This window comes from Perognathus longimembris, chromosome 7, assembly GCF_023159225.1.
Source record: "Perognathus longimembris pacificus isolate PPM17 chromosome 7, ASM2315922v1, whole genome shotgun sequence".
In the NCBI taxonomy this organism is placed as follows: Eukaryota; Metazoa; Chordata; class Mammalia; order Rodentia; family Heteromyidae; genus Perognathus; species Perognathus longimembris.
Genome location: NC_063167.1, coordinates 2,097,345 through 2,125,301, shown reverse-complemented (window position 1 = coordinate 2,125,301; position 27,957 = coordinate 2,097,345). Strand labels below are relative to the sequence as shown.

General features: G+C 67.2%; 1 protein-coding gene across 1 annotated transcript; it reads right to left on the bottom strand.

Moving 5' to 3' along the window:
* Positions 1–576: 576 nt before the first annotated feature.
* On the bottom strand, positions 577–27,108 carry LOC125354431 (tumor protein p73-like). Its single transcript, XM_048350006.1, has 12 exons — positions 27,025–27,108; positions 26,483–26,725; positions 14,151–14,337; positions 13,622–13,737; positions 11,833–11,942; positions 11,313–11,455; positions 10,886–10,974; positions 9,576–9,703; positions 9,010–9,158; positions 8,285–8,423; positions 7,765–7,858; positions 577–912 (listed from the first exon to the last, which is right to left on the bottom strand). Exons 1-12 carry the CDS (start codon positions 27,106–27,108, stop codon positions 577–579), a joined length of 1,818 nt encoding a protein of 605 aa, XP_048205963.1.
* Between the last annotated feature and the right edge of the window lie 849 nt (positions 27,109–27,957).

Below are 27,957 nucleotides of genomic sequence, written 5' to 3'. Positions count from 1 at the left end.
GGGACGCGGGCGGCGTCTGGGGCTGGACGGGGAGAGGCCCCGCCCTCCGCGCCTCCCTCTCCAAGTCAGGTGCACCGACTCTCTTCCCGCAGGAGAGGTGGGCGTGAGCTAGGGGCGGAGCCAGCTTTGCATCCTGCGGGGGAAGCCCAGCCCCACCTCGAGCAAGGACACCGTGGGGCGTGAACTCACACGTGCGGGTGTCTCAGGTGCGTCCCCGCGCTGTCCGTGGCCACCCGGCGGCAGGGGACTCCAGACAATACTGTTTGGCAGCCTGTCGGCCTCCGACAGAAGCATCTCGTGCGCTCCCCAATGGCGTGGAGACCACCGAGGCTGCCATCCCACCCGCAGAGACGGCACACCCGGAGCTTGAACACAGCCAGGCAGCAAGGCTCCAGACGTTTCCTCTGGGCAGCTCACATCCAGTTCGGCCGGGCCTCTCTGGGGGTCAGTGGCGTCTCGCAATGTCCCCGTGGGCAGGGCGCCTGGCGGAGGTCCTTGCGGTTTCCATGGAGAAAGCCCGCGGGTCCTGGCCCCGGCGGGCGGGCCGGCGGAGGAGGCGAGGGGGGCTGGGCGGGCTCAGTGGCCCTCGCCCTCGGGGAACTCCTCCTTGATGGGTTGCTTCCGGGACTTGCAGTCCGGCAGGTCAAAGCCAAAGTCCGCCCAGTCGTCGGGGCCCGCGGCGGCGCCCGGGCCGGCGCGGTTGGGGATGGTGATGGTGTGGCGCACGCGGAAGTGCACGGCCTCCATGACCCTCTGGCGCTGCAGCTCGCCCGAGCCCCCGATGGAGATGGTGGCGGCGTTGCTGCTGGAGCGCAGCAGCTGCTGCCCACAGTCGTGGCCCTGCTTCAAGTCCTGCAGGCCTCTCCAGATGGTCATGCGGTACTGGTCGGGGATCTTCAGGGCCCCGAGGTCCTGGGAGAACAGCCGGCGGCTCAGAGGGGAGGAGGAGCCGCGGCCCAGAGCCAGGGCCGCCCCGCCCACCGCCAGGCATGTCCCGTCGGGAACCCCCTTCCCCCTCCCCCCCCCAGGCCCTAGACGTGACAGTGTGGAGGCAGCGGCTGGGGCCGCCGTGCCGGCTGGTTGTCCACCCCCACGCTTGCAGCTGTGCTGAGAGCCCCTGTGCGTATGGGGTATCAGAAGGGAGAATGCGCACATGGGCCTCCCCCGGGGCTCCGGGCTAGCAGGGCCCGACCACAGCAAGAGCGGAGATGGAGGCCGGAAGGACCACCTGCCTTCTGGCCTCAGGGCTGGCCCCCCCTTGTTAGCCCAGCCCAGCCCTGAGCCCCTGCTCGTGGATCTCACTAGCAGGGAAAGGGGTCATGCGTGGTCTCAAAGCTGTCAAGCAGGGGCCACTAAGGCACAGTGTGGGTGGCGGGCAGTTAGGGACACAGAGGGTGGTTAGGCACTGGCCCCAGCTGGCTGGCAAGTCACACCTCGCCATCTGTATCTCCGGCCTGGGCCCTCGGCTGGGCTGGCCTCAGGCCCTGGCCGATCCAGCTGGTTGGAGAACAGAGGCTGCACAGAGCTTCAAGGCCCAAACGAGGCGCAGGACACGAGTCCGGCGGCTGTGTCTCTGGACTTGTCAGTGCTAACAGCACGGAGGAAAAGTCTCCTGGGGCTGTCTGCCAGTGTTCGCAGTCCACCCCAGGACAAGCCCTGGCGGTCTGGTCAACCCCGAACGTGTGGTGGCCACGGGTAGGAGGAGAGGTGCGCCAGCCACTTGCCTGCTGTGGGCCTCAGTTTCTCCATGTCTACACAACTCTGAACTACCACCAGCTTCCCCTGGCTCCTGCACTGTTCAATTTTTTTATGTCTTGGAAACGGCCCATTCCCAGACACCAAAGGCAGATGGTCTGGGGCACAGGAAAGTGGAACAAGAAGACCCCCTCAAGCCCAGTTCCCAGAAGCTGGGATCATGTCTACTCAGCTGCCTCCAGCACCAGCCAGACGAGCCCGTGGGTCCCGTGGGCGCTGACTGAGCCTGGCCCCTGGGTCCTGGGTGCTGACTGGGCCTCATCCCTGGGTCCTGAGCGCTGACTGGGCCTGGCCCCTGGGTCCTGGGTGCTGACTGGGCCTCATCCCTGGGTCCTAGGTGCTGACTGAGCCTGGATCCTGGGTCCTGGGTGCTGACTGGGCCTCATCCCTGGGTCCTGGGTGCTGACTGGGCCTGGCCCCTGGGTCCTGAGTGCTGACTGGGCCTCATCCCTGGGTCCTGGGCGCTGACTGGGCCTGGCCCCTGGGTCCTGGGTGCTGACTGGGCCTCATCCCTGGGTCCTGAGTGCTGACTGGGCCTCATCCCTGGGTCCTGAGCGCTGACTGGGCCTGGCCCCTGGGTCCTGGGTGCTGACTGGGCCTCATCCCTGGGTCCTGGGTGCTGACTGGGCCTGGCCACTGGGTCCTGGGTGCTGACTGGGCCTGGCCCTTGGGTCCTGGGTGCTGACTGGGCCTGGCCCCTGGGTCCTGAGTGCTGACTGGGCCTCGTCCCTGGGTCCTGGGTGCTGACTGGGCCTGGCCCCTGGGTCCTGGGTGCTGACTGGGCCTCATCCCTGGGTCCTGGGTGCTGACTGGGCCTCATGCCTGGGTCCTGGGTGCTGACTGGGCCTGGCCCCTGGGTCCTGGGTGCTGACTGGGCCTCATCCCTGGGTCCTGGGTGCTGACTGAGCCTGGATCCTGGGTCCTGGGTGTTGACTGGGCCTCATCCCTGGGTCCTGGGTGCTGACTGGGCCTGGCCCCTGGGTCCTGAGCGGTGACTGGGCCTCATCCCTGGGTCCTGGGTGCTGACTGGGCCTCATCCCTGGGTCCTGGGTGCTGACTGAGCCTGGATCCTGGGTCCTGGGTGTTGACTGGGCCTCATCCCTGGGTCCTGGGTGCTGACTGGGCCTGGCCCCTGGGTCCTGAGCGCTGACTGGGCCTCATCCCTGGGTCCTGGGTGCTGACTGGGCCTCATCCCCGGGTCCCGGGCGCTGACTGGGCCTCATCCCTGGGTCCCGGGCGCTGACTGGGCCTCATCCCTGGGTCCCGGGCGCTGACTGGGCCTCATCCCTGGGTCCTGGGTGCTGACTGGGCCTGGCCCCTGGGTCCCGGGTGCTGACTGGGCCTCATCCCTGGGTCTTGGGTGCTGACTGGGCCTCATGCCTGGGTCCTGGGTGCTGACTGGGCCTGGCCCCTGGGTCCTGGGCGCTGACTGGGCCTCATGCCTGGGTCCTGGGTGCTGACTGGGCCTCATGCCTGGGTCCTGGGCGCTGACTGGGCCTCATGCCTGGGTCCCGGGTGCTGACTGGGCCTCATCCCTGGGTCCTGGGTGCTGACTGAGCCTGGATCCTGGGTCCTGGGTGCTGACTGGGCCTCATCCCTGGGTCCTGGGTGCTGACTGGGCCTGGCCCCTGGGTCCTGAGTGCTGACTGGGCCTCATCCCTGGGTCCTGAGCGCTGACTGGGCCTGGCCCCTGGGTCCTGGGTGCTGACTGGGCCTCATCCCTGGGTCCTGAGTGCTGACTGGGCCTCATCCCTGGGTCCTGAGCGCTGACTGGGCCTGGCCCCTGGGTCCTGGGTGCTGACTGGGCCTCATCCCTGGGTCCTGGGTGCTGACTGGGCCTGGCCACTGGGTCCTGGGTGCTGACTGGGCCTGGCCCTTGGGTCCTGGGTGCTGACTGGGCCTGGCCCCTGGGTCCTGAGTGCTGACTGGGCCTCGTCCCTGGGTCCTGGGTGCTGACTGGGCCTGGCCCCTGGGTCCTGGGTGCTGACTGGGCCTCATCCCTGGGTCCTGGGTGCTGACTGGGCCTCATGCCTGGGTCCTGGGTGCTGACTGGGCCTGGCCACTGGGTCCTGGGTGCTGACTGGGCCTCATCCCTGGGTCCTGGGTGCTGACTGAGCCTGGATCCTGGGTCCTGGGTGTTGACTGGGCCTCATCCCTGGGTCCTGGGTGCTGACTGGGCCTGGCCACTGGGTCCTGGGTGCTGACTGGGCCTGGCCCCTGGGTCCTGAGTGCTGACTGGGCCTCATCCCTGGGTCCTGAGCGCTGACTGTGCCTCATCCCTGGGTCCTGGGTGCTGACTGGGTCTGGCCCCTGGGTCCTGAGTGCTGACTGGGCCTCATCCCTGAGTCCCGGGCGCTGACTGGGCCTCATCCCTGGGTCCTGGGTGCTGACTGGGCCTGGCCCCTGGGTCCTGGGTGCTGACTGAGCCTGGCCCCTGGGTCCTGGGTGCTGACTGGGCCTCATCCCTGGGTCCTGGGTGCTGACTGGGCCTGGCCACTGGGTCCTGGGTGCTGACTGGGCCTGGCCCTTGGGTCCTGGGTGCTGACTGGGCCTGGCCCCTGGGTCCTGAGTGCTGACTGGGCCTCGTCCCTGGGTCCTGGGTGCTGACTGGGCCTGGCCCCTGGGTCCTGGGTGCTGACTGGGCCTCATCCCTGGGTCCTGGGTGCTGACTGGGCCTCATCCCTGGGTCCTGGGTGCTGACTGGGCCTGGCCCCTGGGTCCTGGGTGCTGACTGGGCCTCATCCCTGGGTCCTGAGCGCTGACTGGGCCTGGCCCTTGGGTCCTGGGTGCTGACTGGGCCTCATCCCTGGGTCCTGGGTGCTGACTGAGCCTGGATCCTGGGTCCTGGGTGCTGACTGGGCCTCATCCCTGGGTCCTGGGTGCTGACTGGGCCTGGCCCCTGGGTCCTGAGTGCTGACTGGGCCTCATCCCTGGGTCCTGAGCGCTGACTGGGCCTGGCCCCTGGGTCCTGGGTGCTGACTGGGCCTCATCCCTGGGTCCTGGGTGCTGACTGAGCCTCGATCCTGGGTCCTGGGTGTTGACTGGGCCTCATCCCTGGGTCCTGGGTGCTGACTGGGCCTGGCCCCTGGGTCCTGAGTGCTGACTGGGCCTCATCCCTGGGTCCTGAGCGCTGACTGGGCCTGGCCCCTGGGTCCTGGGTGCTGACTGGGCCTCATCCCTGGGTCCTGAGCGCTGACTGGGCCTGGCCCCTGGGTCCTGGGTGCTGACTGGGCCTCATCCCTGGGTCCTGGGTGCTGACTGAGCCTGGATCCTGGGTCCTGGGTGCTGACTGGGCCTCATCCCTGGGTCCTGGGTGCTGACTGGGCCTGGCCCCTGGGTCCTGAGTGCTGACTGGGCCTCATCCCTGGGTCCTGGGCGCTGACTGGGCCTGGCCCCTGGGTCCTGGGTGCTGACTGGGCCTCATCCCTGGGTCCTGAGTGCTGACTGGGCCTCATCCCTGGGTCCTGAGCGCTGACTGGGCCTGGCCCCTGGGTCCTGGGTGCTGACTGGGCCTCATCCCTGGGTCCTGGGTGCTGACTGGGCCTGGCCACTGGGTCCTGGGTGCTGACTGGGCCTGGCCCTTGGGTCCTGGGTGCTGACTGGGCCTGGCCCCTGGGTCCTGAGTGCTGACTGGGCCTCGTCCCTGGGTCCTGGGTGCTGACTGGGCCTGGCCCCTGGGTCCTGGGTGCTGACTGGGCCTCATCCCTGGGTCCTGGGTGCTGACTGGGCCTCATGCCTGGGTCCTGGGTGCTGACTGGGCCTGGCCCCTGGGTCCTGGGTGCTGACTGGGCCTCATCCCTGGGTCCTGGGTGCTGACTGAGCCTGGATCCTGGGTCCTGGGTGTTGACTGGGCCTCATCCCTGGGTCCTGGGTGCTGACTGGGCCTGGCCCCTGGGTCCTGAGCGCTGACTGGGCCTCATCCCTGGGTCCTGGGTGCTGACTGGGCCTCATCCCTGGGTCCTGGGTGCTGACTGAGCCTGGATCCTGGGTCCTGGGTGTTGACTGGGCCTCATCCCTGGGTCCCGGGCGCTGACTGGGCCTCATCCCTGGGTCCCGGGCGCTGACTGGGCCTCATCCCTGGGTCCTGGGTGCTGATTGGGCCTGGCCCCTGGGTCCTGGGTGCTGACTGGGCCTGGCCCCTGGGTCCCGGGCGCTGACTGGGCCTCATCCCTGGGTCCCGGGCGCTGACTGGGCCTCATCCCCGGGTCCCGGGCGCTGACTGGGCCTCATCCCTGGGTCCCGGGCGCTGACTGGGCCTCATCCCTGGGTCCCGGGCGCTGACTGGGCCTCATCCCTGGGTCCTGGGTGCTGACTGGGCCTGGCCCCTGGGTCCCGGGTGCTGACTGGGCCTCATCCCTGGGTCCTGGGTGCTGACTGGGCCTCATGCCTGGGTCCTGGGTGCTGACTGGGCCTGGCCCCTGGGTCCTGGGCGCTGACTGGGCCTCATGCCTGGGTCCTGGGTGCTGACTGGGCCTCATGCCTGGGTCCTGGGCGCTGACTGGGCCTCATGCCTGGGTCCCGGGTGCTGACTGGGCCTCATCCCTGGGTCCTGGGTGCTGACTGAGCCTGGATCCTAGGTCCTGGGTGCTGACTGGGCCTCATCCCTGGGTCCTGGGTGCTGACTGGGCCTGGCCCCTGGGTCCTGAGTGCTGACTGGGCCTCATCCCTGGGTCCTGAGCGCTGACTGGGCCTGGCCCCTGGGTCCTGGGTGCTGACTGGGCCTCATCCCTGGGTCCTGAGTGCTGACTGGGCCTCATCCCTGGGTCCTGAGCGCTGACTGGGCCTGGCCCCTGGGTCCTGGGTGCTGACTGGGCCTCATCCCTGGGTCCTGGGTGCTGACTGGGCCTGGCCACTGGGTCCTGGGTGCTGACTGGGCCTGGCCCTTGGGTCCTGGGTGCTGACTGGGCCTGGCCCCTGGGTCCTGAGTGCTGACTGGGCCTCGTCCCTGGGTCCTGGGTGCTGACTGGGCCTCATCCCTGGGTCCTGGGTGCTGACTGGGCCTCATCCCTGGGTCCTGGGTGCTGACTGGGCCTCATGCCTGGGTCCTGGGTGCTGACTGGGCCTGGCCCCTGGGTCCTGGGTGCTGACTGGGCCTCATCCCTGGGTCCTGGGTGCTGACTGAGCCTGGATCCTGGGTCCTGGGTGTTGACTGGGCCTCATCCCTGGGTCCTGGGTGCTGACTGGGCCTGGCCCCTGGGTCCTGAGCGCTGACTGGGCCTCATCCCTGGGTCCTGGGTGCTGACTGGGCCTCATCCCTGGGTCCTGGGTGCTGACTGAGCCTGGATCCTGGGTCCTGGGTGTTGACTGGGCCTCATCCCTGGGTCCCGGGCGCTGACTGGGCCTCATCCCTGGGTCCCGGGCGCTGACTGGGCCTCATCCCTGGGTCCTGGGTGCTGAGTGGGCCTGGCCCCTGGGTCCTGGGTGCTGACTGGGCCTGGCCCCTGGGTCCCGGGCGCTGACTGGGCCTCATCCCTGGGTCCCGGGCGCTGACTGGGCCTCATCCCTGGGTCCCGGGCGCTCACTGGGCCTCATCCCTGGGTCCCGGGCGCTCACTGGGCCTCATCCCTGGGTCCCGGGCGCTGACTGGGCCTCATCCCTGGGTCCTGGGTGCTGACTGGGCCTGGCCCCTGGGTCCCGGGTGCTGACTGGGCCTCATCCCTGGGTCCTGGGTGCTGACTGGGCCTCATGCCTGGGTCCTGGGTGCTGACTGGGCCTGGCCCCTGGGTCCTGGGCGCTGACTGGGCCTCATGCCTGGGTCCTGGGTGCTGACTGGGCCTCATGCCTTGGTCCTGGGTGCTGACTGGGCCTCATGCCTGGGTCCCGGGTGCTGACTGGGCCTCATCCCTGGGTCCCGGGTGCTGACTGGGCCTGGCCCCTGTGCTCTGGGTGCTGACTGGGCTGGGATCTGTGGGCAATGAATCTCTCCTGCTTGAGCGTGGGAAGGTCTGCGAATCCCTCAGCCGAGAGAGAGGATGTGTGCCCGAGCTGGGCAGGCGGGCAGGCATTTACCTCTATCGTTAGGTTCTGCAGGTGATAGATGTTCTGTAACCCCTGGGACGTGAAATACTCGATGCAGTTGGGACAGCCCAGTCCTGTTAAGAAACTGCAGGCGGAATTGGAGAAATAAAGCATTAACTCCAAGGGCCCGGCGTGCTTCGCTTCTCATGGGGACGGGAGGGGGAGGACGGCTGGGGTGGGAAGGACCTGACTGCCCCGGTGGCCCCAGCGCCGTGGTTCCCTCGGGACTTACGTGCGCCCACCCTGCGGAGCCTCGGCCCCTGTGGCTCCCCGTGCTCTTCTCTCTAGGTGGCCCCTCCCCACATCCGTCGCGGCCCCCCACGTGACACTTCCCGCTCCTCCATCCTCAGAACAGCCGCGTGGTTCAAACACAGCCCGGGACGGAACGGGACGAGACCGGGCAGGCCGGGCCAGCGTGTGAGCACGACCGCTCCCTCCCCGCAGCAGGAGCCAAGAACGGCGCGTGGACGGGGGCCCCCCGCGAGCGCGGGGCCAGCGGCAGCCCCCTCACCTGACCAGGCTGGGATCGGCGTGGTAGGGGGGCGGTGGGGTGCAGTGGGACCCCGAGACCATGGACTGGGAGCTGTGGCCGCCGTTCATCTCCCCGTTGGCCGCCATGCCGTGGTTGTGGCTGTTGAGCATGCCCGGGCCTGGCAGAGGGCAGGGTGCGCGGTCAGAGGGAACTGGGGCCGGCTCCCGGGACCTGGCCCTGCCCGGGCTGTGGACACCGGGGTGGCGCCCCCAGCAATGGCGGAGTCCCCAGGGGAACCTGAGCAGGAGGGAACTCACTGGGTCTGGTCTCCTCTCCCCGAGAGGCGGGGACGGAGGGTGGCCGAGGGCAGGGTGCTCTGATTGTCAGAGTGAAGCGGTTGCCTCAAGCACTCGAGTGCCCCTGGGTCCCAAGGGCCCGTGCGCCAGGCCTCGCGGCACCGGGAACGTGCCCCGTGCCCGCACACGGGCCTTCTCGGCAGGCCTGAGCCACCCGGCCCAGCTCCCTGTAAGGTCTGGGCCCCGACGAGGCCTCGCATGGGATCCACGGAGCAAGAGAACCCAGCGCCTGCGCTGTTTTGCTGACGGGGAAATGGAGGCTTTGGGAGGCCCAGAACCTTGGGCTCCGTCAGCTGCGCGGAGGCACACATACCACCTCTGCCTCCCGCCAGACACAGCCCGCGGGCCGGAGCCCTCCCCCTGGGTCTCCCCTCCCCCCGCCCCCGCCCCCCACTGCCCGGGACTCACCCATGGGCCCCAGGCTGGCCCCTGCAGCCGCGCCGTGCGGGGGAGGCTGGCCCACCAGCTGGTTGACGGAGGGCAGCTTGCTGACTCCGCCGTGGACCTTGTTCATGGGGGACAGGACGGGCCCGTAGGACGGAGGCTGCAGGTGGCTCCTGCTTGGGGAGTCACAGTGCACGTTCACAGGGGGCAAAGGGCAGCTCTGCCCCCCCCCGCCCCCCAGCGAATCCTCGGAACAGCTTCATGCCCCAGCCTCCAGCTGCCGGACCCCGTCTGCATCCCCAACAAGGTGCTCAGCCTGTGTGTGTGGGGGGGGGAGCTGAGGCGTGCCACTGAGACCCGCCTCCCACGGCCCCCCTTCCCCGTGGGGGAGGGGAGAAGCAGCTAGGCAAGGCTGTGACCCAGGACTCCGGGAGGCTCCCTGGAGGAGGCAGTGCCGGGTGGAGTCCTGGTCCCGCTGCCTGTCCGTGGCTCCCTGCCTTCGGTGCTCCTGGCTCTTCCCCTGCTGGGCTGAGCTGTCCCTGCTTCCCCTACCCAGGGCCAGGGCGCGTGCGCGTGTGCGGGACACTCACGGCCTCTGCAGGAGCTGCTGCTGCTGCTGCTGTCGATAGGAGTCCACGAGGGGCTGCGGCACCAGCTCCATCAGCTCCAGACTCTCCTTGACCTTCATCAGGATCTCAAAGTTCTCCCGGCCTCTCACCTGCGCCAGAGAGGCCCACCCTGTGCCTAAGTCCACACAAGACACAGCCAGCCCCCGACTCCCGGTGGGAGGGGCCGGCTGCAGCCCTGGTGGGCGGGGCTCTGGTGGGAGGGGCCAGCTGCAGCCCTGGTGGGTGGGGCTCTGGTGGGAGGGGCCAGCTGCAGCCTTGCTGGTTGGGGCTCTGGTGGGAGGGCCCAGCTGCAGGCTTGGTGGGCGTGGCTCCGGAGGGAGGGGCCAGCTGCAGGCTTGGTGGGCGGGGCCAGTTGCAGGCTTGGTGGGTGGGGCTCCGGTGGGAGGGCCCAGCTGCAGGCTTGGTGGGCGGGGCTCTGGTGGGAGGGCCCAGCTGCAGGCTTGGTGGGCGGGGCCAGTTGCAGGCTTGGTGGGCGGGGCTCCGGTGGGAGGGCCCAGCTGCAGGCTTGGTGGGCGGGGCTCCAGTGGGAGGGGCCAGCTGCAGCCTCTGCTAGGTCCCTGGCAGGAGGGGCCGGCTGGGACCCTGGGTGCACCGCAAAGCACTGCTCTTCTGGAGGCTCTCCAGCACCCCAAAGACTCTAGCTCCTCAGGCCCTTTTTTCGTTCTAGGAACATGTCTGCCCTGAGACCTGGCCCAGTGGTGAAGCCTGTCCAGGGGGACTGTGTCCACTCCTTCCAGCCCCAGGCCCTGCCTGGTCCTCTGCTTTCCACCCAACAGACATGGGGTTTTGCAAGAGGGACTTGCTCTGGAAGAATGCTCAGGAGGAAACATTCTCTGTCACAGGGGGCGAGGCCTATCAGAGGCCATGGTGACTTAGTCCACCAGCCAAGTGGTCACAGACAGTCATAGACACAGCTATACCCTGCTGCCCGCCAGTCTGCGGAGTCCCAGGTTCCTGCTCAATTCCCACCCCGGTGGGAGCGGCAGCTTGGCCAACGGGTTTTGCGAGGCATTTGCTGCGAAGGATGCTCTGGGGCTTTGGGTTCCCCGCTGCTGACCTGGCCAGCCCCGCGGCCCTCACGTGGGGTCTGGCCCCGGTGGGTCTCACTCTGAGCTGGTTCTATTCTTCAGCTCTACCTCCTGCAGGACTGGGGTCTCCGCTCTCCCAGGCCTCCTCTGGGACTCCCCAGCCCCGGCTCTGCAGACCCCCCGCCCCCCCTGCGTGGGAAGGCCTCACTCTGCCGGTGTGGCCTGCCTGTGGGGCACACTCACGTGCATGTAGTACGTGTCCTCGTCCCCGTGCCGCCGCTTCTTCACATTGGCACCCAGGGAAGGCATGGCAGGCGGGCTCTGCTTAAAGGCTGCAGGGCAGGGCAGAAGAGAACAGGTGAGCCCGGCCCCCGTGGGAGCTGACCCACCCCTGGGGGCAGCACCGCCACGGGGTAAGCGTGGGCCCTGCCCGTGCCCCATGGGGCTGGACACGGGGTGCCACGGGGGCCCTGGGCCTCTGAGGTCGCTCGTGCCGGAGGCCCAGGGACAGTGCGACATCCGGGCTGCGCTCACGCGGCTCAGCGGGAGGGGGTGCGGGGGGCTCCCCCCTCTGGGGTGTGGCCGGCCGGCCAGCGTGTCACCCCAGCCCGCACTGAGCATGCCCAGCTTCATCCTGCCCCGCCCCCAGCCCCCCCCCCCCCCCACTCACTGCGCTTGCTGGCAGCCCCACTCTTGCTGGCGCTCTCGTTCAGAGCCTGCTGCTCCCGGTAGTGGTCCTCGTCGGCCTTGCGGTCACGGCCAGGGCAGGCACAGATCCGGCCTTCGAATGACCGGCGGCCTAGCACCTGCCCACTGGGGAGGGGGCGCAGAAGAACTGTGAGTTTGGGGGACCCACCTACTCCAAAGCCTGCGGAACAGGCCTCTGGGGCCCCACGTCTACCAAGGGCAGCGAGAACTTCCTAGCTGGAAGGAGGGAGGCCGGGGGCGAAGCTTTGAGGCTGCTCTGGAACACTGGCCTGAGACTCCCCAGCGTCGTCCTCCATCCCCAAGGCCTAGCTCCCGCCCGAGCGGCCTGGCCGGCCGGGTGCAGCCTTCCTTCCAGCAGCCCAGCCTACAGAGCCGCTTCCCCTCGCTGGCTTCCGCACTCAGCATCAGCCGTTGGCCTCATGTCCTCCCCTGCCCAGTCCTCGCCACCCCCCCCCCCACCGCCCTGTGACCCGCAGACTCACTCCCGGGTCTCCAGGGTGATGATGATGACGATGGGCCTCCGGTTCATGCCCCCCACACAGCTGCTGTTACACATGAAGTTGTACAGGATGGTGGTGAATTCTGTCCCCACCTGCGGTAGGGGTAGGTAGGGGAGGGCTCGGTGTCCGCAGGTTGGGACCCCTCCCTAGAGAAGGAGGTCCCGAGACTCCGCATCCAGTGCAGATCTGTGGTCCTGCCGTGCAATTCACCCATCTGCTAAACGAACTGTCTGCTTACTAGTTCATCCATCCGTCTGCCCATCCTTCCATCAATGGGTCCGTGCATTTGCCCTTCCTTTCTTCCTTCCTTCCTTCCTTCCTTCCTTCCTTCCTTCCTTCCTTCGTCTATCCTTCTATCTGTCCCTTTATCTACCCATTCATCCTTCCATCTACAGCCGCATGCCTGTCTGTCCATCCATCCATCCGCCTGTCCTTCCCTTCCCATCATGCAGTACACTAAATACCAAGCCCCCGCTGGGCTCAATGAGGCTTTTGGCCTGGTCTCCCTTCTCAGGGAAGCAGATCCTGGGGTCTGCCTGCCTCGAGCATCTCCCGTCACAAGCACACAGCCTATGGGCGTGTGTGTGAGTGGCTGTGTATAAAGGGTCCAGGGGTGTACACGTGTGAACCGTACCCCAGGACACCCCCCATTTGGGGGGGGGAAGTTTGGGGCATCGCTGAGATGTGAACGTGGGTCTCTTGACCACTGGACATTCTGAGATCACAAAACGGGCAGTTTTCATGGCCTCCCCAGGTCAGGGGACCAAAAAGACCTGAGAAGACAGCCACCTGTCACAAAGCCGCTGGAATCCGGCGGCCACCAGGGGGCGAGCGAGCCCGGCGTGGGAAAGGCTGGTCACACCGGTCCTGCTGCTGGGCTCGCACCAGACACGGCAGGGCAGGGAGCCTTGCTGTCACGGCACCCCGGGGGCCCTCTCGTCACGACTCCCCATCCTTCGGTCTTCCCTGGGTTCCTTCCAACACAGCCTCTCAACCCCGGAGCTTTCTGCGACCCTAAGTCAAAGGTCAGACCCTCGCCCCAGTCTGTCCTCGCCCGGCTGCCTCTTCTACCCCCGTCTCTAGTCCAGGTCGCCTCCGGCCTGCGTCAGCTGCCTTCCGTGCCTGCGCCTGCATCCAGGGTTCTCCCCCCGCAGCCTGGGCTCCGCGGCTCCCAGTCTGCACAGCCGCTCCAGCCTGTGCTCCCTTCAGCTGTGGCCTCCGGCGCCAGCCTCCACCCCCCCCCAACCATGCACCTGCATGCGCCTGCCATAGCTCTCTACCCCCCGCCTCTCCCCCACCCAACCATGCACCTGCCATAGCTCTCTACCCTCCGCCTCTCCCCCCTCCCGGAACGATGCACCTGCCATAGCTCTCTACCCTCCGCCTCTCCCCCCTCCCGGAACGATGCACCTGCATGCGCCTGCCATAGCTCTCTACCCCTGCCTCCCCAACCATGCACCTGCCATAGCTCTCTACCCTCCGCCTCTCCCCAGCAGCCCATCCCCAAGCCCTGCTTTCCTGCCAGGTCTGGCAAGCCAGGGCGGAGCGCGTGGGGTGGTTTCAGGCCAGATGCACGGACCATCCACCCATCCGCTCATCTATCCACCCCTCTGGCATGGCGCACACAGAACACCAAGCTCCGGGTCTCTCTGTTCCTTTCCCTCCCCTCTCTCTACCTCGCCCTGCCATCCTGCGCGAGTCTACGAGCTGCCCTCCAGGTTCCTGTGTAAGCCAGGACCCCCTTCTACGGCGGCAGCCCGGCCCTGCCTACCTGCGGGGGCTCATAGGGCACCACGACGCTTTGCCTGCCGGTGACTGGGTCGTCCACGTACTGCGAGAGGTTGTTGCCTTCCACGCGGATGAGGTGGCTGGCCGGGGCAGACTGTCCTGCCAGGAGGGGACCCTGCTTCAGAGAGCGCCCGGCCAGGTAGCCCCGACCACTCCTGTGCCAGGCACCTGGCAGCGGAGCGGGGACCCCGACGGGCCCTGTGGGCCTCCCAGATGGGGCTCAGACCCGCTGCAGCCCTCCTTCCTGTCTGTGCCCTGGAGCCAGACAAGGGGCTCTGCCCCCCACTTCTCCTCCTGATCTCAGGGTGCACAGACTTCAGCACCCACGGGAGGGGCCCTGAGAGGCCTGTCCCAGCCACCTGCTCTGCTCAAGCATCCTCCCCGGCTGACCTGGGGCACCTCGGGGAGGGACTGGCTCAGGGCCCCGCAGCCCCGGGCCAGCCCTCCCCTGGGGCCGGGCTCTGGCCGCTGGCCCTGGTGCTGAGGAGGGCTGGGGACTGGCGGGGCCTCACCTTCGTTGAAGTCCCGGCCAAGTTCATGGTTGGGGCAGCGTTTCACGATGTCAGTGACGTGTTCCGCCTTCTTGTAGACGGGCATGGCCCTGATGGCGGTGCCCGGCGGCGGGGGCGTGGACACCTTGATCTGGATGGGGCACGTCTTGGCGATTTGGCAGTACAGTTTCTTTAGCAGTGGGGAGTACTGGCAGGGAGAGATCACGGTCCGGATTCACACCCTGGCCTGGGTCGTGGCCCCTTCTTCGAGGGCCCTGCTCCCCCAGGGCTCCTTCCCAACACACTTGGCTGCACCTGGGTGGAAGTCCTCTTTGCATGCCTCCCTCCGAGTCTGGAGCTGGGCCCCCCCGCCAGGCACCTGCTGAGCACCTGCTTGGTGACTCAGCCCTGCGTCCCACTGCTGCAGTGGTGGTTCTCCACGCCATCGTGTGGGAAGGCCAGGGCTGGGGAGAGGAGGTGGAGCCGGGGCAGGGCTGAGGGCTGGGGACAAGGCAGCTTGGGCTAGGCCTTGCTTTCCAAGCCTGAACCTCCGTTTCCAATGCTGAGGTTTGCAAAGGTGGCTCCTGCCTGTAATCCTACCCTCTCAGGGGGCTGAGAGCTGAGGCTCGCAGCTCGAAGCCAGCTCTGCCGAGAAAGTCCATGACATTCTTGTTTTGTTATGTTTTGTTTTGCCAGTCCTGGGGCTTGAACTCAGGGCCTGAGCACTGTCCCTGGCTTCTTCTTGCTCAAGGCTAGCACTCTACCACTTGAGCCACAGCGCCACCTCTGGCCATTTTCTATATATGTGGTGCTGGGGAATCGAACCCAGGGCTTCATGTATATGAGACAAGCTCTCTACCACTAGGCCACATTCCCAGCCCCAAGTCCATGACATTCTTAACTCCAATGGACCTCCAAAAGGCTGGACGTGGGGCTGTGGCTCAAGTGGTAAAGTACCAGCCTTGAACAAAAAAGCTCAGAGACAGAGCTTTTATGCCAGGCCCTGAGTTCAAACTCCAGGACTGGCTCACAAGACAACAAAAAAGAAACTTAACCACAGGCGAGCTGGGCCCCTGATGCATTCCACTGCGCTAGAGACTGCCCTGAACCAGTGAGGCCCCGCTTGCTGGCTGGGGACCTCAACGCTTTCTCTCCAGACCAAGTCTAGGCAGCCTGGCCTGCACCACTCCCAGCCCCCCAAACCACAAAGCCCAGAACCCGTTTCCCCAGCCCAGGACCTAAGGGAGGCCCATCTAGGCCCAGCCAGGGCCAGTGAGAGGCTGCCCTGCCTGATCAAGCCTCCCGTGGGACCTCCAGCCGCGGTCCCGTGGCCTGGGCTGCCCCTCGGAGGCCCCGACCATCGGGGCGGCCGCTCCCCGCTATGAGAGTGGGCCCTCCTGCTCGCTCCTGACCCCCGAGACCCACGCTCTCCTTTCCCCCGGGACAGCAGCGAAGTTCCCAGTCTCTGTTCAGAGGACCATTTGTGTGATTTTTTTTTCAAGTCCTGGGCCTCGAACTCAGGACCTGAGCACCGTCTCTGGCTTCCTTTTGCTCCAGGCTAGCACTCTGCCACTTGAGCCACAGCGCCACTTCTGGCTGTTTTCTACATAGGTGGTGCTGGGGAATCGAACCCAGGGCTTCCTGTATACGAGGCGAGCGCTCTGGCCACTAGGCCGTATTCCCCGCCCCCAGACGACCATTTCTATACCATGCCGTACCCGCTGTGCCCTGCGTCGACTCAGAGTCAGGAGCCACACCAGCTACAAATGCCCTGGGAAATGCCCACCTCAGCCCACCATAGTGCAGCTTGGGAAACGGAGGCCAGAGAGAGGGAACTGCCGGCTGAGCAGACCAGGAAGGATCAGGGGGAGCTCACCCCCCGTGCGCCCCCCAGAGCCTTGGCTTTGTGGAGTATGGTGCGAACCCCACACGCCAGCTCCACAGACAAAAGATTCCCCCGCCCCCCAGTGGGCTCAGAGGAACCAAGGTACCCCAGCTGGCACAGGTGCTCACAGAGCACGGAGGGACAGAAGGGACAGACAGACGTCGCCCACGGGGCCGGCACAGCGGGGCAGTGGCAAGCGCACACCCTGGGTCCTGTTAAAGCCCAGGAAAGACTAATTCACCGTGCGGGGCCACGCACAAGGACTGCGAAGCCAGGAAGGCGGAGGCATGACCCAGGCCGTGCCAGCGCAGCCTCGGGGCGGTTGCGGGTCCACCTTGCTGGCTCCCTGGGGGGTGATCGCGGAGGTGCAGGGTCCCCATCCCTGTGGACACTGCCCCTGGGCTCCCCAAAGCAGTACTTTGGAAAGCACTGTCGTCCTGCCTCCATCGCTGTTCCTCAGACCTAGGCCTGGGGGGAATCGTCAGGCCTCATGTGGCCTCTGCGTCGGCCTGGGCTCTGGTTTTCTGCCCAAGCCCCCTCCACATCCCCCCAGCTGGCACATGGCGGCATGGTCTCCATTTCCTGGCTGGGGACAAAGGAGCAGGCCAGGGGGTTGGGAGGCGGCAGGCTCTGCGCCGTGCCAGCAGCCTAGGCAGGTGAGGGGGCCGGCCAGAGGCGCGGAGGTTGCCGAGCCCCTCCGAGGCTCCGGGGGGTGCGTGGGGCGGGCTGGCCGTTGCTGAGCATTCGCGAAGCCCCTTCCCTGCGCAGCGCACCTGGCCCCGGAGCGCACGCCTCCGCCAGCAGCACAGAGCAGACGGAGGAGTGCAGCTGGCACTCAATACCTGCACTGATACCTGAGCCCCGGGAGAGGGACTGGGTTGAAGCCGTGCTCACAGAGCACTGAGGGTCCCCCAGCCGTAAGGAAACCCACACCCAGCCCAGAGCCAACGCTTGGGGCCAGCGCAGCGCCCGGCCCTCCGGCAGACTCCCAGGCGACGTCCAAAACAAGTCCACGGCTCGTGCAGGGCACCCAGTGAGTTCCAGAATGCTCCAGGAGGCTCGGCCAGAGAGAGGTCAGCCGAGGGGCTTCCTGGCGGAGGAGAGCCCCACAGCGGCAGGGCCGCCCAGCGATCGGGAGACCCATCCCCTGGCTAGCGTGTGCGGAGCGCCTATGGTCAGCCGGGCCTAGGCTCGCCTAAGGAAAACGGGCGAGTGCAGCTGACGGAGGGGCTGGGAGAGAGCCGGAGCCAAGGGGGCCCCCGGGGGCCCCGCGGGCCCGGGCTCCCCGCAGTGGCCTTTCCAGGGCGGAGCACCCTCTACCCAGAGACTCCATCCTGCCTAGGGCACCGGTCATGGCCAGAGACTTGGTTCTAGGCCCACCAAGGCTGGGGCTGAGGGGGCCTGGGGGTGCAGGCCAGGTGGGCCAGGTGTGACTGGGCCCCGTGGCCACATTCCTGGGCAGCCCCAACACGCCTGGAGGGGGGGCGGGGCCTGGACTCCTGCGCCAAGCTGTGACAGGGCGGAGCTGTGCCCGGGCTGCCATGGGGGGGCGTAGAGGGGGGGCTGTGACCCGGCCCTCCAGGGACCTCCCCAGGGCCCCCGCCGGCCTGTCCTCCGGGGAGCCTGGGGCGGCCGGTGGCTGAGGCCCCCCCAGCTCTGCGCTGTGTGGAGAGGGGTCCTGGCTGGGGTGCACGGGGTGGTGCCACCCCCCACCCCCACAGGAGATCCCAGGACCGCCCCCCCCACCAGGCTGGGCCGGGCGAGCAGGGGGGCCCCGCCCCGGGGAGGAGCCGGAGTGCCGGGAGCTGTCCCTGGTACCGGCGCTGGGACGGGCCGCAGGGCCATCTCAGAGAGCAAGGCGCGGGGCGGGAGCACCCAGCCCCCCGGTACTGACAGACCCAGTGAGGAGGGAGATGCCTCTCCGAGGGCAGACGACGGGGGGGGGGGCATCACCCTAGGGTGAGGCCAGTGCCCCATCTCCCTCCTATGCCCTGGGCAAGGCTGCTTGCCTCACTCCCTCAGGGCCGTCCCGAAGAGTAGCCTTTGGGCCAGCTCAGCACCATGAAGGAACCTTGGGCATCAGACCTGGGGTCACCCCCCCTACCTGGGAGCATGAGCTGGTGAGGCAGGGGTCTGGGCAGGGGGCTCTGGATCGCTTCCAGCCCCTTCCCTAGCAGCACGGCTTGTGGGTCGGCCTTCAGGGCTAAGACCCGAGGAAGGAGGCAAGAGAGGGTCCCCGGGTGGGCATCTCCTCCGCACGAGGTCACGGCGACGCTTCCTCTCCGCCTGCCCCCCCTTCTCCCCTAGAACCGCTAGATGGATGTGTTTCAACAGATTCGGAGCTGATAAAATCTTATTTATCTTCGGCTGTTGACACAGAGCGGTCCGGACTTGCCTGCTCGGATGCGTGTGTTCCGCGGCGCTTGCAGGAAACGGTTTGCCCAAACACCGGTGCAGCTCGTCCCTCACCCCGGCGCCTCTGCCCCTCCCTCCCTCCCTCCCTCCCTCCCTCCCTCCCTGCCTGCCTCTCCTCCCCCACGCCAATCCAGCATGGGCCCGGGCCTGGCTGGGAGCCCCGGGCCTGGCGAAGCCGGGGGAGCGGGGGAGCGAGAGGGCGGGCGGAGGGCGGGCACGGCGCGGGGCTGTTAATTTCCTCGCACCCGCTCCCGGCAGCTGGGTGCCCGGCACAGGCAGGTCCGGGCAGGAGGACAGTGGAGAGGTGATAATAACTTGTCTGTCATTTTCCCAGGACATGTTGGATCTTGCAAACCGCAAATACCGTTAACCAGCTTGGGTGAATCTGTTACAACAGATTCTAGAAGACGGGCGGCCGGGGGGGCTTTGAGTTTTTAAAATGATTTTTTTTCATAACTCACTTTCATCCGTTTTTCCGTGCACGCGCACGCACGTGTGTGCATGTATGTGTGTTTAAAGCTACACTCCTCTTTCCTCTGACCCCTATGTGGGTTTTGAAGCCCCTTGGAGGGCCCCTTGGGCCACAGGCCTCCTGTAGAACATGCATGCAATCTTGTGGGTGCAGACGGGGCTCCCGGTCCCGAGCCCCCGAGGTCCTTTCTCCCGGTGATGCCGGCCCGGGGACCACTCTGGAACAGCCCCTTTGTGGCACGGGATGGGCTCCTACCCAGCTCAGGGGGTCCTGGGGGGACGGGAAGGCCAGCTCTTGCCCCAGGGAAGTCCTCGCTCTGGAGAGGGAGGGAATCCCATGCGGCAGTCCCCCCCCCCCGCCCCCCGACCACGTGCTTCAGCGCACCCTGGGGTCAAGTCAACGGAGGGCGGTGGGGGCTGGGGCTCCCGAGGGCTTCAAGGCCACGGTGATAAAGCGATACACGAGGTGACTGTAAGTTCTCAAGAGTGGGCACTAGGGTCCGGGAGACGGGGGACAAGAACTGCCCTCTGGGGAGGGGGTGGGTCGGGGCTGTTGGGACATCTCTCCTGGCAAGGACTGTGCTAGCCTGATGCCAGCCAGGTACCAAGCAGAACAGGAGCTACGTGGCGGCTTCACAAAGCCCCTCCTTCAGCCGAGGCGTGAGAGGAAGCCACGGGCCCTCAGGTCACGGGGCTCTGTCTTGCTCGGCCCACCCACCTGTGCCACCCTGTCCCTTGGCTAGGATCGGAGTTGGGGGGGTAAGCGGATCGCGCGCCTGGGCAGCAAGGGCCTGGCGGACACCTGCTCGGGAAGGGAGGTGGTGCCAGCAGCCTGACCGGGGCGGGGGGGGGGGGGATGAGGGCCCTCCCTCCCTAAGCATCTGGGGGAAGCTGGGAGGTGAGGTGAAGCGGAGGGTTTGCACAGACACTCGGGAGACGGAGGCCCCTCTCATGAGCCGGGAACCACGACGCTGTGTTCCCCGAAGTTCCAGGGTCCAGCCCTCCCCTTCACCCTACCTCTGTCCTATTTCGGCAAGCAGAACTTTGCTTCCCAAACTGCCAGTTGAGTCAGGACTGAGTGGCACCGGGCTGGGTGGCGTGCCCTCGTGTTGTGAAATGCGCACTTGCTCTGCTTCCCTGGCTCCTGGCAGGTGGCACCGCGAGTCCTGGGAGTCTTCAAAGTGATCGTGTCCCTATGCCAATGACTCGGCTCATGGCTGGCTTTGGGAGGGGGGCTGGCTGGTCAGGGCTAGGCTAGAGCAGGAGTGGGGGGCTGGGACTTACAGGCTTGGGGGGTGGGGATAAAGGTCAGTGATTAATCAATGGTGCCGACACCAGGAAGCCTCCACAAAGACTCCAAAGGGCTCCCAGAGCGGGGGGGGGGGGGGGGGGGGCGGGGCGCGGGGGGCACACCGCCCAGGCCCAGCAGCTTGCCGGTGCAGCGGGACCCCCACAGCCTTGGGGGCCACAGAAGCCTTAGAGGCGGAGGCTGAGTTTGGTTCTTTCTTTCACAGCCAGAGGCCCAAGCTCCATCTCCTAACCTCCGTCGGCACGAGGTCTGACTGGTGGTGGGACCGGAGTCCGCCCTTCTGCGCCTCTGGGTCCTGTGAAGCCTGGACAGTCAGGCGGACGCTCAGCTACCTGCCGGGCAGCAGGCCTGGCTCCGGGCTGGGCGACTGAGTGATGGGGCCTGGTGTGCCCTGGTCCTCAAGGTCGTCCTCCTGACCTTGGAGCACGAGGCTGCGGCGGACTGCAGTGGGGGCTCCCAGGGGGCTGCAAGGCCCCCAGCCCCGTCCCAGAGGGGGAAGTGGCAGGAGTGTCACTCCCCCCGGCCCTCCCCAGCCTGGGCAGGGTGGGGACCTCGGGGAGGGGGGGGCAGGGCGATGCTCTGAGCACACGAACGGCAGCGGGCCCAACACGTCGCCCCTCCCCTCCCAGTGGGCTCCAAATACGTCTGTCTCTCCACCACAACCGGCTTCAGACCTGCCCACCTGAGAGGCCGGCCCCCCGCGGGCAGACCCCGGCCAGCCTCGGGGCCCTGGACTCGGGCATGGGCCCAGCAAAGAGGGCGGGGAGCCGACGCCCGGCACTGTCGGCCCAGGGCCAGCAGAGACGGGGGGGGGGGGGTCACCTGCCCTGCCCAGGCGTGAGCCCCGACGACCTCAGCCCCCAGCTGGCCTGTGGCCCCCCTGGGAAAGCACTCACTGCAGCCTTGAACTGGCCGGGGTGTGTCCGCGTGAGGACGGGAAGGGAGCTCTGGCCTCGAGGGACAGCCTAAGGCTGCTGGGCACTGACGTCAGCCTGGTGAGGATGGGCGCGGGGGTCAGGGACTGGCAGTGGCAGGGGTGGGGGGAGGCGGGAGGCTGGAAGGTTCACCTGACTCCTTCCCATAGAGGCTGTCTGTCAGCAGTCAGAGGAGCCCCCATGTGTCCCCAGAAACCACCGGAGGCGGCTAGGCCCCCGGGCTCGCGCCTGCCATCCTCGCTGCTCAGGAGGCTGAGGTCTGAGGATGGTGGTTGGAAGCCAGCCTGGTCAGGAAAGTCCAATAAACTACCCACAAACAGCGGTAAAACGGAGCTGTGGCTCGAGTGGTAGAGTGCTAGCCTTGAGCAAAAGAAGCTCGGGGGGCTGGGAAGGTGGCTTAGCGGTAGAGCGCTTGCCTAGCACGCATGAAGCCCTGGGTTCGATTCCTCAGCACCTCATAAACAGAAAAGGCTGGAAGTGGCTCAAGTGGCAGAGTGCTAGCCTTGAGCAAAAAGAAGCCAGGGATAGCGCTCAGGCCCTGAGTTCAAACCCCAGGACTGGCAAAAAAAAAAAAAAGAAGAAGAAGAAGCTCAGGGACACTGTCCAGGCACTGAGTTCAAGTCCCAGGAGCAGTGCACGCACGCACGCACGCACGGACGCACGCACGCACGCACGCACGCCCCACCATCAGAGGTGCACGGCACGTCTCTTCTCCACCACAGGCAGCAATGAAAGCCTGCGGTGGGCCAAGGAATAGTCTTGGCAAGGAACAGCCCTCTGTCCCCCTGAGGCAAGCAGGTGGACCTCCAAGGCGCCAGCCCTGCTTACTGCTGGTCACAGAGGTCCCGGGGGCTCGATCCATCCGCACAGAGCGAGGACTCACGGGTGCGTGGAGGGCGGGCAGGCCCGGGAGCGGCCAGGTCGCTGGAGTCAGGCTCCTGGTTCTGCCCTTGGCCGTCCCCCGAGCGGTAGGGGACAGAGCAGCTCCCGGACCCTGCGGGGTCTGGTGCTGCAAGGTTGCATGTGCAGAGCCTTCGTGGTCACGCCGGGCCTCGCTCTCCGCCACCCTCTGCTGTGTGCTTGTAGAGGCAATGCACTGAATGCAACGTTGTGGAACATTCGTGAGAGGGGCATTTGCAGGGTACGCCCCCACCCCCACTCCGTACCACCAGCCAGCCCAGGTGCGTCCAAGGGGGCACTGCAAAGAGGCAGCCAGGCGCCAGGTCCAAGTAGCTGTCTCTGTGTTGGAGGTAAGACCTTGAGAATGCAACCTGCAAATCGGGACACAGTCCTCCTCCACAGCTGGTAACACCCAGGATCGAATCCTGTCCTTCAGGGGGTCCTGCCTCGAGTCCCCAGCTACAATCCTGGTGGCTTGGGGTGTAGCTGCCATAGCTGTAGCCTGCAGCCAGAACCAGGGACTCTCTAGAAGCCTTCCAGGCGGCCGGGGTGGTGGAGAGAGGAGGGGGAACCCATGTCAGCCCACGGGCACAGGGGCCCTGACCCCGGCCAGGGCCGGTGCCGGGCGCTGTCTCCCCCCTGCAGAGCTGCGCTCGCTCCGAGTGACTGCCGTAATTTCCCCCTAAGTGCCCTTGTTTCCCCTAATAGCCCACGTTTCATCTCCACAATAAACATGGTTAGAGCTCTTCCCTCCGCTTAAACACATATAATTGCTCCTGGTGCCAGTAAAAGGTATTAATTCCACTTATGCATTCCATAAACTTTTGGGATAACGCAATTGATATCACAGTCGTGTTGGGACACCTCCGCTATTCTCCTGCTTGCTAAACCTCCAAGGGACTGGAAAGTTCGCTCCACATCCATCGGCGTTGCGTCAGCCTCGGCCTCCCCAGGAATCCCTCGTGCGGCCTCCGGCTTCCCGCCCGCTTTTGCCCCAGACACAGCGCGGAGTCTCGGGGCAGCCGGGGGCTGCTGGGGAGACCTCCGGGGGCCCCCATCCCCTCTTCCGCCCGCCCGGCAGCCGTCTCTCCCCAAAGCCTGCCCCTGAGGTGCCCGCAGACGCCACCAGAGCCAGAGCCTCTGTGCCAGACCGAGAGCAGCCGTGGCCCCCTGGCAAATCAGAGCCGAGTAGAGGGAGACCCGGGGATCAGGCTGTTGCCATGGGGGAAGGGCATGGCGCTCGTCATCCCTCCCCTGGGGCCACAACACTGCCAACCAAGGGGGTAGGGGACAGCTTGAGCACGGCCACCAGGGGCCAAAGGCCAGAGAGCCCTGCCAACGCCCAGGCTCCCACAACTCAGCCACGTCCCAGGGAGGTCGAGAAGCAGACAACGCAACCGGTGCCCACGCCGCCCACGGGCCCCACCCACCCCCCCATCTCGAGAGCCTCTGGGGCACCAGGCCGGCCCCTCCCCCCTCCCCCCGTGACCAGTCCCCGTCCGTCTCTCCCCCACGCCCGAGCGGGTCACGCGATGGCCCAAACACGGTCCATTTTATGATCAGGACCAGGACGGGGGGGCTCACGGACGATGGGCTCTGAGGGGGGCCCGGGCATCGGGCCCGGCTCTAAGAAGCCCTACAGCCGTGGGCTGGCTCCCTTTAGCGCAGAGGACAGACAGACAGAGGGGAAGAGCAGCAGTGCGTTCACAGGCAGACGCGGGACCCGGGGCGCGGCCGGCAGGCGGCTGTCTCCCCCCCACCCCACCCCACCGCAGTGCCCCCTCCCCTGCCGTTTGTGGCCTCCCTGGCTCGGTGGCTTCTGGGGGGCAAGGGGCTGCCGGACGGCATGGGTGTGTACACGTGTTGTGCACGTGTGCGTGGGCCTGTGTTCACATGCGAGTGCATGTGCGTCCTGGGTACGTGTACACCCGTGTGTTTGTGCGGTGCACGCGTGTGTATGGGCATGGCCGCGGGCGTGCGAGCCCAGGGCCCCAGCGTCTGGGGTGCGCACGCAGTTCCCGTGGCTGAGGGAAGATGGGGAGGGGGAGGGGTCGCCCCCACGGCGGCGGGGTGCCCGCGGTAGGCCTTCGCAACGCGGAGGTCAAAGACCCCATTAACAGCCGCGGCCCCTGGGGGCGAGCGAGGGGGCATCTGCCAGTCTCGGGGAGGAAGAGGGCAGCAGTGACTATGGAATTGTACTAGAGACAAATAGGAATTCTCTCTCAGTCGCCAGCTGGTGGTGCGGCGGGGGCCGAGCGAGGCACAGAGCAGAGGCCCGGGCTGCAAGTCTGGGCAGCGCCCACACCGTCGGACCCCCAAGAACGGAGAGCAGCCGCTGCCCGCCCTTCCCCAGGCAAGGAGCAAGCGCCCTCGGGGGGTCTGTGCCCAGAGAGCTGAGGTGCCAAAATCTCATTATCAATGTTGGTCTCACCTCCACCCCGTCTGGCTAGGGCAGGGGAGGGGACACGGAGCAGCCCGGGCCCCCTGGCCTCCCGCGCGGCCCGCGCCATTGCTGGGCACTGGGAAGGGGATCAGAGGGAGGTCCCCGCTTTCTCCGCGCCCTGGTGTGACTGGCCAGCAGGGCTGCCTCCGTCCTCAGCAGATGACCCCCTGGGGGTCACTGGGGGGGGGCAGAGCCCCCAGTCGAGGAGGCGGCTCCTGCTTCTTCCTGGGAATGGCTCAGATCATCTGAGGGCTCCACCCCCCCCCCCGCCCCGTGAGAACCGGGACTCCACGGTGGGGTGTGGGGGGGCCTTATTCAGAACTCACCAGGCCCCTCCCTCACCCTCAGGGGGAGGGGAAGGACTTGGAGTGGGACAGCAGAGCCACAGTGAGCAGCAGGTCACCCGGGACACAGGTACGCCCGCTGGACCTCAGAGCCCGGGTGGAGGGCGGGCCCGGCCCCTCCCTCCCTCCGCAGTCCGCAGAGAAGGGAGGGGCTTCCAGCAGGTGCCGCTCCTGCGGAGCAGCTGCCCCGGAGTCCGGCCGACGGCTGCCTGTCGCCCCCTCCTGGGACAGCCTCTGTGCTGCCCGCCGCACCGGCTCTGTCACCACCCCGTGGGCAGCGTGGGGTCGTCATTTACAGAGGGGGGAAACGGGGCCCAAGGCGAGGGGCTGCAGGAGCGGCCGGCCGGCTGCTGTGGGAGCCTTGGACAGAGCCACCGTTGTCCGCCCCTTCCGTGCCCACGGGTGGGGCCTTCACTCAGTCTGAGGGCCCATCTGCCATAGCCCACAGAGCAGGAGCCGTCGGAGCGCTGGCCTGGAACCCAGACCCGGGCCAGCCTTCTGGTCTGGCTCCGCCCTGTCCTCTGGCCCCCAAAGAGCCCGGAACACCCAGGGGACACGGACGTAACCCAACGGCGGGACCTGGGCGGGTCCACACACACACAGCCCCGCCGCACTGAGGAACATCTCCACCCGGGGGTCCTATTCCCGGGAGGGAGTCTGGGGTACAGCCACAGCAGCCCCCCGGAGGAGGTGGAGTCCCGAGGGTGAGCGGCCACTGCCCCGTGAGCCTCCTGCAGCCCCTGAGCTCGGGGTCCCCCGTCCCCTCCTCAGCTGGGCAGGAGACCTGGAGGCGCCCAGGGCCGCCCTCCCCTCCCGGGGCCTCGCACTGCCCGCACTCCTGGGTGAGGGTCCCAAAGCGTGGCCGCCTCTCCTGGCAGTCCTCTCTTCTCCACAGCCCCATCCCAGTGCCTCAACTTACCTACAGGTGCACAGCTCTGGGCAAGCTACATTCCCTCCCTCCACTGCCTCAACTTACCTACAGCTCCTTAACTCTGGGCAAGCTACATCCCCTCCCCGTGCCTCAGCCTCCCCGGGTCTAAAGCGGGAACAATAACCGATCCCACCCGGTGGGCTCTTGGGCCGTTTGCAACGGGCATGGCAGGGCAGCAACACACACGTGGGCTGCAGCAACGTGGGAAATTCCCGGTCACGAGCCCGGCCGAGGACCGGAATCGTGCGTGCCATGGTCGTGCCCCGGTCCTGTGTCAAGGCTCAGGGACAACACCCCCGACGCAGCGAGGGCCAGGCGGCCACTCGGCCGGAGGACGCGGCCTCTGCGGCCTGGCGCAGGGCCGGGGTGATTCTCAGCAGAGCCTCCCAGCGCTGCCCGGGACAGAGCTCCAGCCGGAACCCCGAGGCGAGCACGGCGCGCCGTCCAGCCTCCCGGACCGCGCGGGCAGCCGCACAGACGCACCCCGCCTCGCTAGGACCCCGCGGGAGTCTGGCTGGCTGGCTCTGGCCACACGTCTGTGGGGTGGGCACTCCCAGACTACCAGCCCAAGACCCGCCTCCTGCCCTTCCCTCCTCCCGCTGGGCCAGGCGGGAACCCCCCCCGTGGACGGTCGGTGTGCGCAACCGCTCGGCATCCCCGAGCGCCCGGTGGGGGCCCGGCAGGTGCCCGCGGGGGGGCGGGGGGGGCCAGGCAACTCACCGTCCAGGTGGCCGACTTGGCTGTGCTGGACTGCTGGAAGGTGACCTCGAAGTGGTGGGGGCCGGGGTAGTCGGTGTTGGAGGGGATGACCGGCGCCGGTGACACGGTGTCGAAGGTGGAGCTGGGCTGCGCGTAGGGCGAGTGGGTGGGCATGCTGGCCGCGTGCTCCGGGGTGTAGGGGCTGGCCGGGGCAGGGCGGCTGCTCATCGGGTCCATGGCACTGCTGAGCAGATTGAACTGGGCCTGTCAGGGAAGGGGCGGAGGGAGGGAGACACACACGGCGGGCTGAGGGTGGAAGCCCCAGCCCTGAGCTCCTGTCCCATTGGGGAGGTGTCTTGTTACCCGAGCTTTAAAGGGCCAGCCGGCTCCAAGTCATCCCAAATATTTCCTCGGGCCCCCACCCCACTCCAACAGGCCACTACTTGCGTTGGGATAAGCTAACACGTTCACCTCGCCCGCCCCTCTCCGTCCGCCTCCCCGGGTGCCAGGCTTTCTGGGGACCCACCCAGCTGCCGGCGAGGTAGAATCCAAGCTTCCCACACCTGGAGCAGAGCTGCCGCTTGGGGTGGCTCCCGGCTCCGGGCAGCCCGTGGGCTCCGCCGCCACGCCCCGGAGGACACCTCCATCCTGAGCGCGCCTGCCCCACCCCCAGCCCCATGAGCCAGGTCCGGGGGGGGGGGCGGTGGGGAGGGGCCGAGGACTCCGGAGGACGGGCTGTGCGGAGGCCGGGGTCGGATCGACGGCTCCAGGGTCTAGGCCTCCAGGTGGTGGTACAAGCGACAGTGCCCCAGCACAGGGGCTGCTTTAAGCGGTGTGGCCTCCCCTCCCTTAGAAACGGGCCTTCCCGCACAGGTGAATGGCAGCCCCACCCCAGACACCTGCTGGCCTTCACCATGGGGCATCCTCAGCCCTCCTCCGGGGGGGCTCGGGACCCCAGGAGAGCTCAGCCGGCAGCAGGAGCGCAAGGGAGGCCCCGGCCCACACCTGCGTCTCGGAGTGGCGTCTCGGGCCGGGGGTACCCTGGGAGCCCCGAGAAGAGGAGGAGGGATTCGGAGGACGGTACAGAGGGGCACGCGCTGGCCAGGAGGACTCCTAAGTGCGCGTGCTTAGCCGCTCTTTCTCTGTTCCCGTGCGGGAGGTCCCTGCGCTCAGGTCTCTCCTGGGCTGGAGGGGGCAGCACAGCAGGGACACAGCGGCCAGCAGGGCAGCGAGGCTGACAGCCCAACCCTGCCCGCCCACTGTGTGACAAGGACAAGGACACAACCCCTCCTGCTCCCGGTCACGGGGTCCAGCTGTGGCTCCCATGGGAACAGAGACGGGGTCCTCTAGCGACGGCTGCCTAGGAACAGGAAGATCAGCCCAGGGGACTGATGGGGGCAGAGAAGGGACAGGGGTCAGGCCCTGGTCCTTCCTCTCCCTCTCTCCCTCTGAACGATTTACAGCTGGGCACTGGTGCCGTATGCCTGTCATCCTAG

Bases quoted from the DNA above. Each gene is read 5' to 3' on its own strand.
- LOC125354431 (XM_048350006.1), bottom strand. From the start codon at position 27,108: ATGGAGGTGTCCTCCGGGGCGTGGCGGCGGAGCCCACGGGCTGCCCGG. The intron at 26,726-27,024 runs GTGTGGGAAGCT...CTTCCCTGACAG, and splicing joins AAGCGGCAGCTCTGCTCCAG to GCCCAGTTCAATCTGCTCAG. The intron at 7,859-8,284 runs GTGAGGGGGCTG...TTCCGCCTGCAG, and splicing joins GCCGATCCCAGCCTGGTCAG to TTTCTTAACAGGACTGGGCT.